Source organism: Rhinolophus hipposideros (genome assembly GCF_964194185.1).
Source record: "Rhinolophus hipposideros genome assembly, chromosome: 13".
Classification (NCBI taxonomy): Eukaryota; Metazoa; Chordata; class Mammalia; order Chiroptera; family Rhinolophidae; genus Rhinolophus; species Rhinolophus hipposideros.
This window is the reverse complement of record NC_138059.1, coordinates 2102278-2114539: the sequence shown is the minus strand read 5'-3', so window position 1 is coordinate 2114539 and position 12262 is coordinate 2102278. Positions and strand designations below refer to the sequence as shown.

The following is a 12262-nucleotide window of genomic DNA, read 5'->3' as shown; positions in this document are numbered from 1 at the left end:
AAGACGCCAGGAGCAGAGGCGGACCCTTCCCGGAGGACACACACGCCGCTGCCCCTCACCTTCGCTCAAACACCGCCCGCCGCTGTCCTTTATCTCCGGCCTACTGGCCGCCCCCCCGTCCCCATCCCACCTTGGCAGGGGCAGATACTTACTGCTTTCCTGTACTTGATTTATCATAGGGGTCTCAGGAATCTTTTTCACTTTCCCCTTGCCGAATCCCAAGAAAAGTTGGTGGTCGGGAAATCGGGAAAATCGGCTCCTTGAACCCAGGTGGTTGGTAGTATCGGCCGTCACTTTGTGGAAAAGATTCATCATGGAGAACAGAAAACAGTTTACATCTCGGGATTCGGGAAGGGGAAAGCAAAAAAAATTCCTGAGAACGGGTGGGAATTCCCACCTGGAAACCCTAATTTGTCATACGCTCGCTTACTCACCTTCCCTGCTCCAGGCTGGCGATACGAACACATCACAGTCACACCTACCAACAAGGAACTTCGCACCGGGGGCAAAAGTTTAACGAAGGAGAGGGGCTCTGAGAGAAAACCAGGAATCCAAGCTGGCACGACGGGGGCTCACAGGGACTGGAGGGCAGCAGAGGGGCAAGAGGAAGAAGAGCATTCCACCTGAAGAAGGTCCAGGTGCTGAGACGGCACTTACGGCTAAACGGCTGTAAGGGACGGGGCACACAGGTGTGCAAAGCCACGTGGTGTGCTGAGGGGAACGCGTGGAGACGGTGCACAGGGACCAGACCAAAAGGCCTGGGACCGAGCCCCGGGAGCAAGCCCAGCCTGCTGACTGCTCGCCAGACACCTTCGTGCAACTGCCGCTGCACCCACGGGCAAGCCCGGCGTCCTGAGCACTCCAGACAGGCCTTGGTGCCTGCGCAGGCAGAGCTCGCACAGCACGGAGCCCCTTCCCCACTTCCTCCTCTAGAAAAAAGCCCCAACTCCACCAATTCACACGTTTTTTTCACCCCCAAGTCATTGACTGCTGATAACTGGTCAGAACACATGGATTCAAACCGTAGTAAGACGTCAAGCTGGCCCACAGGAAGCTCCCAACTGACGAACGGGAGGCAGCTGAGTGGGCATGAGCCAGGCCAGTGGGGAAGTTGAGGCCGAGGCGCCAGGGCGCGGCCCTGCGTGCAGGGGAGAGAGGAGGAGGGAGGCCATGTCCTGGAGCGGGATCCTGAAAGTTTCACGCAGAAGGAGCTCCACAAGCATAAAGGGGCCCGGAGCAGCAGAACCAAGCAGGGTCCTTCAGCAAAGTGGCCGCATGTAGCCATGTGTGGCAGGAGCCTGAGACGGGGGGTGGGAGAGAGATAACAGTCTCTTCTAGCACCACTCAGGCATCTGGGTAGGTAGAGGATGAGCTGCACTCAGCTTGGCAAGCCCTGAGGGCCTACTATGTGCCAGGCACCATGAGTTGTCCCCTGGCTGTGTATTCATAAAACGTAGTCACCCTTCTGGAAAGCATTTAATACCTTTTACTGTAAATTCGTAGGTATCCGATATTCCTATCAGTATAATCATAAAGTCCTTTATATGCTTACAAACCAATACATTTTTAATCTGTCTGCCCCACGAGTCAATTAGCTCGTCAAGCTGTCAGACCGGATGGTCAGGATCTCACAGGAGCGGGGAGGACTAGGGACGTAACTCCCAGGGGAGCCATCAGATGTGGGAGCCTGGCCGAGGCCCATCTGTTAGGACTAGAGTGTAGCACGTGTGTTGCTACCAGAGGAAACTCAAAAGCCAAGTCACTCCTCGCCCTGAGCTGTTTTGAAGGCATGTGGATTAGCTAACCCTACATGGAAATGATTCACTCATTAAGGTAATATTCATTCGTGCCAATTGCTTGCCAAGCAGAAGAACCTGACCTAATCCATCTGGCAAAGAAGGCAGAAATGAAACAAGTACAACATCTAATGACCAATCGCCACAGACGCTGGGCAGGACCCCGAGAAGGCACAGGGAGGGACATCAGAGAGAAACGGCTTCAAGATGAGAGGGATAACAGCTCATTTAAGCTGAGACCTAACAGGTAACAGGAGTCAGCCAGGCAGAGGAGGAGAGAAGACGGTCACAAGACGAGGCCACTGCAGGTGCACAAGGCCTGAGAGGACAGGGCTTCGCCGTTCAAGGCAATGACCAGTTAAAATAGCCACCAGATGAGCAGGAGGCCGCCAGACGCTGGCACGAAGGGTGGGGACGCCTGGAGGCCGTGCTCAGGTCCTGCGCTTTCACCCGATTCTAATGAGGGGCCACTGGGCAGTTTTAAGAAGAGTAACATCAGATTTACGTTTTTACAGAGTCACTCTGGTAGTTGTCTAGCTCAGGGGTGTCCAAACTGCAGCCCACGGGTCCACAATCCATTGTTTATAGGCCCGCAGCAAATTCCAAAAACATATTTAGTTTACTTAAATAAACAAGGTGAGGCAATACGTGCTCCACCTTGAATAAGTGGCCCGGTTGTTCGTGTATTTTACCGCATGTGGCCCTTGGTGAAAAAGGTTGAAAAAAGTTTGGACACCCCTGGTCTAGAGGATGGATGGATACGTGAGGGAACAGGGAGACCAACAGGAAGCAATTCCCATGGTCCTGCGAGAGCTGAGTCGCGGGCCAGAGACATACTGTGGAGACAGAACCATCAGGATGAAAAGGTGGACTCACTATTCACGGAAGGAGATGTCCGCGAGGTATCCTGCGTCTGTGCCATGAACAACTGAGTACATGTGGGCCCAACATTTCAGTAAGACGGAGGATTTGCGGAGCGACAGATGTCAGGGCAACAATGAAGAGGCTTATGGGATCTCTGGCAGGTAGTGTCAGATGCTCGTGAAAAATACAAATACAGACATCAAGAGGCAGTTGACCACGGGCATCTTGAGACACAGAAGAGAAGCTGGGCTGTACACAGAGCTATTGGGATGGATGGATGGATGGATGGACGGACGGATGGATGGATGGACGGACGGACGGACGGACGGATGGACGGACGGACGGACGGACGGACGGACGGAGTCATGACTTGAAACCACAGAATCCAGAATCACATAAATGAACTAGTAATAGTACATTCAATCTCAATCTACCACTGATAGATAGTATTAGGTTGGTGCAAAAGTAATTGCGGTTTTTGCAATTTTTTTTTCTTTTAACCTTTTAAACCACAATTACTTCTGTACCAACCTAATAGAAAAGAAAATCAACAAACACACTTGTTCCTAACACCCAAATCTCCGACATCTCTAATCCTCCCCAGACTTTCAAAAGGATGAAACAAGTAACGCGCACACTGATATGATTCAAGAACTCTCCAGGCAAGCCTTTCTGCATTTCATCCTAGACTCAGCACTGGAACATCGCATTTACTTCAATACTCAGAATTAAAACCGTTTGTAAGCCTAGCAAATTAAGATACAGTTGAACACATGTTATAACAAAGTCCTTCTAAACATGTTAAAATATAATCTTCCACGTATGGGATCTAAGGTGGACTCTTTTCCACCAAATTTAACAGGACAATAAACTTTATTACAGAAAAGACCCCAGAGGTTTTAAGGATACCTTAAAGATTTTGGTTCAAAGTATAAATATAGGTCTTTCTCCTTATTTTTAGCCTGTTCTAATAAGTACTTTACATGCCTTCTTAAATTGGGACACTGCTGTTTTTTGAGGTTAATGGGACTGATGAAATCAAAGGTGAGGTTTAGAATGTCTAACTGCAAATAGAGATTTGTGTATTCTTTGGATCTGGGCTTTTTACTTTGTCTTCATCTAAAACGAGTACCGTCCATACTTGAAAGCAACCAATTCGGCCACTTTGTATACACCGACATCGTTATGCTTATCACACAACAAAAATTACCCAGAATAAAATCTACGGCTTCCTGCCTTCCTGTCCTGATGCGCGAGTAAGCCGAGATGGCGGAGAGGAAGAGTGCCGAGACGCCGTGAACAGGCTCACTGTGAAGCAGCGTGCTCAGCCCCAAGAAGGGGCCTCAGTGTTGTCAGAACCTCCTCCTAAACGACCCAAAAGCAAGGCCTTTCATCTGAGGAGACGGCCCGCTCCAGCCTTACAAACGAGGCTGATTCTGGCCTGATGCTGTCCCACCTTTTCCTGCTTCTACACACGTGGGCTCTGCCATCTTGCCCAACCCGTTCCACGTTCATCCAAATGATATTTCAGCTAAAAACACCTCCACTCAGCAAACACAATGGGAACATAAGGTGCTTGGGTCAATTCCTTTGGGATGGGTAAAACCACTCCAGTCTCTTCCCCAGTTTCTATTTCTAAAGTTACTTGGAATTTTTACAGACCTATAAGCTGATTCTTTCATACCCCACTGCCCCTGGGGTCACCGGTCTTGGATGCAGCCTAGACTCTGGGAGCGAGGGCAGAGCCTAACAGTTCCAGAGAAGGATCAGTGCTGACAGATAGTTCCCACGATGGAGGTGGCACAAGGAAAATACCACAATTTTCAACAAGTCCACAACTCTGCCTCTGAGAACTCCTTACTGGTTATGCCAATTATTCCAGTCCGTCCTGAGGCTACAAACCCAATTTAAAAAGTTCCCAAACCCCTATGTGGAATCTACAGAACAATAAACAAACAAACAAACAAACAAACAAAACAGAAACAGACTCAAAGATACAGAGAACAAATTGAGGGTTGCCAGGTGGGAGGGGGTTGAGGGGCTGGGTGAAAAAGGGGAAGGGATTAAGAAGTACAAATTGGCAGTTACAAAATAGTCACGGGGATGTGAAGCACAGCACAGGGAATACAGTCAACAACACGGTAATAATCTTGTATGGTGCCAGGTGGGGACTAGACTAATTGGCGGGGAGTCACTTCATAAATTATACGAATGTCTTACACTATGCTGTACACCTGAAATTAATATATGAAATATTGAACGTCAACTGTAATTTTAAAATTTTTTAAAAATTAAATGCTCTATCATCCAAAACATAAAGAAAAATTTTTTTAATAATAAAACTGGTCACATAAAAGGAAAAACAAAAATTTCCCAAACTCAAGCCCCTTTGAAATTTAAGAGTTTGAATTAATTCAGCAAAATCTTTACTCTGAAAATCTAATTATTTAACAAAGTGCAGGTGCTTCGTCCCGGCAGCGTCACACTCAGAGTATCCTCATATCACGTTTTAGAAATGCTTAAAAGCCGAGACGAGAATTAATGGGTAAATACATGAAAACCAATTTACCGGTGACACACAGTTGGCTGCCACCCCGTCAGTGTCCTGTGGTCCCTGAGATACCGCAGCCCTTTGCTCCGTGCAGGCTCCTCCTCCCAAGAGTACTTCCTAAGTGGAGCACCATGATATTTAAACAGCGTATTTCAAAATGATAACCAATATTTTATTAAATTCTTCATTAAAGACTTGATCTTCCAGCTTAAATATTCACTACAGTGTAAGCACAGCAGCTACACACTTTGGTCTTATTCATACATAAATTATATGGCATTTTTAACTTCCACACATGCTCCCCAAATACTGTCCTGAATATTATAATGACAAGCCTACACTCCACATTTATGAAATGAAAACCCTAACAACATGAAGTGGAAAGTTGTTCATTTACAGCACTGCTGACACTTCACGGCAAGCCCACCTTACAATAATATGGAGTTTCAAGCTAAATATAGTCTTTACAGTCGGTAAAGGAAACCACGTTTTGAAATCAGAAAATCCATGTTCCTCTTTTTTGCTACAGTCCTATTTAAGTTAAAGCTAGTCTCTTTATTCTTTAAAAACTTCCACTTCACAGAATGGATATGGACGTCTTTATTAAAACACAAAATAAAACATAAAATTTTAAGAGACATAGGACAGAGCATAAAAGGTAGTTTACTCACTTAAGATGCCTTTCCATACCAATTTTATTTACAATTTGAAAAGTCATCTAATTGGTTTTAGGCAATAGTTGCAAACCCGTACCACATCCATCTTCATTCTTCCTTAATTTAACTGTAAATCTACTTGAAATAAATTCTGAAAACCTCTTATCCACCTTCTTAGTACAAAAGCATGAATTGAAGCAAAATTGAAACCAAACAGATTTGTCGGTTCTTTATACCTTTGGCCCAACACATTGGAAATGGACTACAGCCGCTCTTCTCCATGCAGACGGCCCCGGCTGCTTTCGGGGCCTCTCGGCCCTCCAGTTCCAACAACATCAACTCAGTGCTATAAAGCCCAGGCCCGGCATCCGCACACGGAGCCCCCGGCCACGGCTCCCACACGGTCTGCTTCCGACCACAAGCGAGACCCAGCTGCCCCTGTGCTCCTTCTTTCAGAGCCTGAAGCAAAATCCGGGAGGTGTCCCTTCTGCAATATTCTGCAGCCCCGTGGAATGCCTCTCAGTTACACAATCTTCTCCTGCTTCCGCAATCTGAAACACAGACCGTCCTGGCCAGATGAAGCCACTGAACAGAATGAAACCAACCAGTAATGTGACCCGCGGGCCTGTGTTCCTCGATTCATTCAGGGAAGGAGGGGGCAGAGGGAGGAGAGGAGGCCAGCACCTTATTAATATGCTAATCTCACCCTTCAGTTCAATTCATTGGCAGACTTCTGTTTACAAAACGGACAGGGATTCCAAAATCAAGTAAGCTGTAAATCAAGTCTGACCCAGATCATGTCTGTTGACGCCTCCTCAAACCATTTTTGTTTTTAAAGTCATGCCTTTGGCATTTTTCCAGCCTAACTGACCTTACGGTTAAAAAGATTACCTTGACAAAATAAGAATCGTTTTGAAAAAAAAAAAGAAATCCTCATCAACAGTACAATCAAGTCTGTAAAATGTATGTCCGTAGGAACACAAACATTTCTGAGGTCCAATTTTTTCCAGATTATCTAGAAAACACACAGAAACAAGAACTTGAGGTTGCCAAACGTTTGTACAATTACCTTGAAGGAATACTGACAGATCCAACATGCCTGATCTCCTTTCTTAGCTTCAGATTATATAAGTGAGAAACAGACTCATACTGAAGAAGCAGGACAGAAAACAATCTGTACTAGCAATGTTTTAAAATGTAAAGCTACTTACTTTTCCATCAAACTGCGCGATAGTCACGGTCATCTCAAAAATTCAGCTATCTGAACACATTCCACTTTAGCACTAAGACAATAAGTAACGAGGCCCTGAAACCTTATCGTCTGAGTGGATGTAATACACAGTCAATCGCTACAAATATATGGGTCATTCTGTTCGTAGTCAATCTCACACACTAATAAAATGTCAAGCAAGTGCTTTATTTAACAGTGAACGTGACTGAGGCATTACGAATACACGAATGTCTGAAAACAAGAGCTGAACAAAGGCTAAGAACAAGAGGCATATCTGTGCCCAGGGACGCCCCAGGACAGTCTGTGTCAGTCCTAACACGCTGCTCTTGGTGATGGCTTTGTTTCCAGGCTCCTAATAGCAGCCAGAGCTCAAGTGACCTCTTCTGTGCCCCAGTGAAAACACATCATTCATCAGTGTGAACTCTGACCCCAGGGAAGAAAAGGGGCTCCAGAAAAACCACAGGCAAGCAAGCTAGAAAAAGAACAGAAGAAACGCAGATAGGTCAATTCGAATGCATAAAAAATACACCCAGCTCCACCATTACCAAGAGCCCAGAACATAAAGGCCTCCTGGCATCACGGGAAGAACGGAAGTGAGTCTGATAACGGACTCAGACCCCTGACAATGGCTGGGGGTTGAATCGGAACCATCAACTGACAGGCTGTACAAACAACCCAAGCAAACTGTGTGTCTCCCTTAGAACTTATGACTCTCAAAAGTTAAAAGTAAAACCTACCGCCATTAGTCCGTCACCTCCGATATTCTGCACACTAAATACAGATTACACGTAATTTTTCTATTTTCTAAGCAAAATCAGAGCTATTACATCTTTTAAAGGAAGAGGCACAGTGTCACTGAGCCCACCCGTTAGCCAAGAAGCCAGGGGTCTTCTCTCTCACACACACACACACACATACACACACACACACACACCGCATCAGAAAAAATGGACATGAGCCAAGACTGAAGAGACGCCACAGCACCAGCTGCGCAGAAAAGGGAGCGGCGGGTGCAAACGGGTGGACGCTGGAGGCAGGGCAGGGCAGGGGAGGAGGGGGCCGGGGCAGACGCGGAGCTTCTTAGGACGAGGAGAGTGAGAGTAGAGTAAGGGAGAGGCGAAGCCAAGTTTCTGGCTGAAGTAAGCAGTGGATGGCAGCTTTCTCTCGCAGCCAGGCCAACCTTCGGTGACAGCCCAGTACCACCTCCTACTGCACAGCGAGCTCCCTGAGTGGCCAGGGCAACAACAAGGTAAAGCAGCACAGCCTCCTCCCGGCCACGAAGCAGAGCCCGATGGGAGCAGCAGCCGTGGGGAGATTCGGAACCGGCCCCAACACTGAGAAGAGAGAGCAGACGGTATGAGAGAGGAGTGCCCAGCTAGCAACAAAAAGAGCAGTCACCAGCCACGGTGCCAGATGCTTCCATATGTGACACAAGACGTTCAGTCCTGACAGTCCCAACAAAGCACTGCCTTCCCCGTTTTCACAGGAGACAAACCTGAGGCTCAGAAAGGTCCAGCAACTTGCCTAAAGCCAAAGAGCTGACCAGGTGAGAGCGTGCTGGGCACTTTGGCGGCGTCAGTACTCCTGTTTTCTTCCTGCTAAATAGTAAGAACAACTTATGCTTTTAAAGTCCCAATCCAGTGACATCCTGGCAAGAACCAGAATAGCCTATAGTTAATGGCAACATAAGTGAAAAAAGTAAGCAGTCTCTTTCTGCTGATTTATGAATTCTATATACTAGTTTATAAAGGCCATCGCTGACTGTGATTTCCAAAACAAACTCTTTGTAGTATCAGAAGAGTTAAAAGCAACTCTGGTAAGTCCCACTTCACAAGTCAAGTCTTCGTTAAGAGCCTGTTCTTTACCAGAAAGATCTCACTATTTGCTCAGACCCAAACCTTAGTCATCCCGGACTCTCTGTCTCTTACCACAAAGCGGCTCATCGGCAAAACCCTTCATCCTCACCTTCAAGATACCGCTGACCCTTGAACAACCAGGGGCTTGGGGTGCCGATCCCCACACAGTCAAAAATCCCTATGCAACTTCTGACTCCCCCAAAGCTCCAGTGCAGTCGTCCCTCAGTTGCCACAGGATTGGTTCCAGGGCCACCGCTCCCCCACACAGACACCCAAGCCAATGGGTGCTCAAGTCCCTTATGTAGATGGCCTAGAACGACGCACACAGTTGGCCCTTCGCATTTGAGGTTGGTTCAGCCCTCCGATGTGAAACCTGAGGATACGGGGGGCTGACTGTGTATCTATTGAAAACACTCCGCATGTAAGTGGACCCATGCAGTTCAAACCCATGCCCAAGGGTCCGCTGTACCTCCAAAGCATGTAGTTCTCCCAATGTCTACCGCCGCCCCAGCCTAGCACTGCCACCTGGCCCCTGGCGTACCACTGCAGGCCTCCTCCTGATCCCCAAGTCCCTCTCGCCACCCGACACTCCACTCTCACCCAGCAGCTGCACTGAACCTTTCAAACGTCATTCACACCGTTTCACGCCCCTGGTGCCAGGCCCTGTGCAGGCGGCTTCCCCGTCTGCACCACGACAGGCCCGGGCCACCTCAGGGCCTGTACCCTGCCTGTCCCTGTCAGCAGGACGTTCCTGCCCAGATGCCCACCAGGCTCACTCTCTCTCCTCTGCCAAGTCTTCGCTCCAATGTCACCTATGTCACGAGGCCCATCCCCACCGCCTCGTCTAAAATTGCGCGGCCCAACCCTTCCGCTGCGTCACGTTCCCACGCCACTGACACCTTCTAAACACCACCTGACCTGTCAGTACACCACGTCGACTGTCGAGCTGCCCCCGCCACAAAGCCATCTGCATGGCGGGAAGGAGTTCTGTCTGTTATGCGAATATTATCTCGAGGGTCGGGTTCCTCAGTGGTTAGTAAAATGTCCTTCTATCATCTGTAAGCAGTAAGGACACGGCAGAAGGAATTTCTAGTTTATTTCAGAGGCCATGGCTGCAAAGGTGATGTCGACTCCAGACGTTGTGATGTCACAACTCGATGACACTGAGCGCCCTGCCAGCTGCCGGCCACGGTCTGGGCACCGCTTCACCTCCAACACCCAGCACAGGGACTCAGTCAACACGGACAGAAGAAATAAGGGAATTAAACTTAGAGAAAACCTTGTTTTTTCATGAATCTAAAAAGGGAAAAAGAAACAGTGACATAAAATCCAGGAAAACCACGTGGACCGCTGCTTCTTACACCATATAAAAAAATCAATCACACAACTGTAGTATTCTGACACTCCTATCAAAACACCTACTGCAAATGTTAGTAGAGCAAAAACAAAAATAGTGTGTCAGACTAGATAAAAATCATTAGAAGGCTGGAGAACAACGCTAGGAGCAAGATCAGTAAGCAGAAAAGGGAATTCCAAACCCTTCAAAGACCACAGCTTTGTGCAATGTGGCTTCCTTACAGAACCGCTGCCCTATGTGAGAAAGTCATAGGGAAGGAACTACTAAGGAACTAGGTGCTTAGAAATGTCACTACCAGCAATTCACACAAATGCAAGCTGGACGCTCCCTTTCCTCATCAGTTACCCTGGTTGATTTGCTTGCCTTAAGTAGTAACACCAACACTTCCAGTAAAGTGCTGGTAAATACTTTTATGTCAGCCAACAGGAGAAATAGAAAAGAAAAATATAATTCACATTATATACACATTAATTCAAAATTTATCTTCTCTTATCTCTGTTATGTCTGTATCGATTAAGTCACAGATTTAAATAAAATCGACACTTACAATGTGGCACAATGTCCATTAGCAACTTACAATGACCATACACCCTGACTCCGACAGTAAGGTGTCCTGTCCTAAATGAACTTCCGTTAAGACTCATCGAATTATCATTTCTATGTCACTGTGTCTCACTGTTTCCACCACAAAAAAACAAATGATTTTCTGAAAATTTTAGTCTATCAACAAAACATATGACTCGGTAAGGACGAAAGAACTCTAGTTACAGTAAAGGCTATAATCACCTTGTGAAGACAAATAACAGGACGTCTCGAAACACTGCCTTCTCCAAAAGGTGTTGGTACTGGTGTTACTTGCTTTCCCAGCAAAGCTTCGTAACAATTACTCTGCGTCCCCTCTGTCACTCTGGAGGGACTCTGGGGAAGCTGAGGAAGACACTGAATTTGCAACTGGAAGACGCAAAGGAGCCCCAGTGAGACAAAGAATATCTGCGAGACAAAGAAAGACTATTCCACTACCCCGAACCTGTTTGTGCACCTGTAAAATCAGGACGATGACAATAGCTATCAATTCCTGAATAGTGACTACGTGCCAGTCACAAAATAGCATCATAGCAACACTAACACTAGTGCATATATAACGAGAAGGATGGTACAATGATACCCAGTTAACGTTTACTATGTGCCAACCCCTGTTCTAAGTCTTTTAAAAATCCTGACTGATTTTGTTATTGACAACCAACCCCGTGGGGTAGACTCTATTACCCCTGATTCACAGCTGAAAAAACTGAAGCACAGAGAGCCAAGTCACTTGTTCAAGGTCCTAGGGCTTCTAAGCAGCAAAGCTAGAAATCAAACTCAGGCAGCCGGACTCCACAGCTGGCGCGCCCGACCTATTCTGGCCACAGGGCTTTTTCTCACCTATTTTCTCAATCAGGACTTCCGACAACCAATGAGGCGCACGATGTTATTTATAATCCACATGTGACACGTGGACACACAGGAACAGAGACATGAGGGAACACACCTAACATTACAGCTCTCTGATCAGAGCTGGGACACGCACCAGCAGCCAACACCAGCCAGACCACACCCAAACCCCCACCTAGAATGCCACCTACCTAATGCTGTCAGGTTTCCAGAGAGTCAGGACGACAAAAGGGACAAAGAAAGCAACAGAAGAAACGTGTCTGCAGAAAGAAGAAACAGGCAAGAAGCTGCTCTCGTCGCCATGCATCCCCAAATTCACCAAACCCTGCACTCACTCATGTGACCGTCCCCTGGTGTCAGCACCAGGGGCAAGTGCCATCACAGTACTTGCTGGACACGTAGCTGGTGCCAGACAAATGCATCAAAATCACCAGGAAAGACGCGTGACCACTGAATTAAGCAACACTGAAATATAGGAAATAAAAGGGAAAATACAGTTCTAAAAAGGAAGGCAGAAAAT

The 12262-nt window shown here is 47.1% G+C and overlaps 1 protein-coding gene across 26 annotated transcripts in view; it reads right to left on the bottom strand.

The window, feature by feature from the left end:
- The window catches only part of PTK2 (protein tyrosine kinase 2), a 183208-nt gene that overhangs the window by 136592 nt on the left and 34354 nt on the right, over positions 1-12262 (bottom strand). For 3 of the 26 annotated variants that reach the window (XM_081069996.1, XM_081069998.1, XM_081070014.1), the window contains exon 1: positions 6104-6300. The exons of 13 other annotated variants lie outside the window; for them this stretch is intronic. In XM_081069996.1, the coding sequence (XP_080926122.1) occupies positions 6104-6203 (100 nt within the window). In that variant the 5' untranslated portion in view covers positions 6204-6300. Of the gene's footprint in view, positions 1-5229; positions 5311-6103; positions 6397-12262 lie in introns of those variants that run through there. 10 more of the 26 variants (XM_081070017.1, XM_081070020.1, XM_081069995.1 and 7 more) reach the window with 5 other exon arrangements.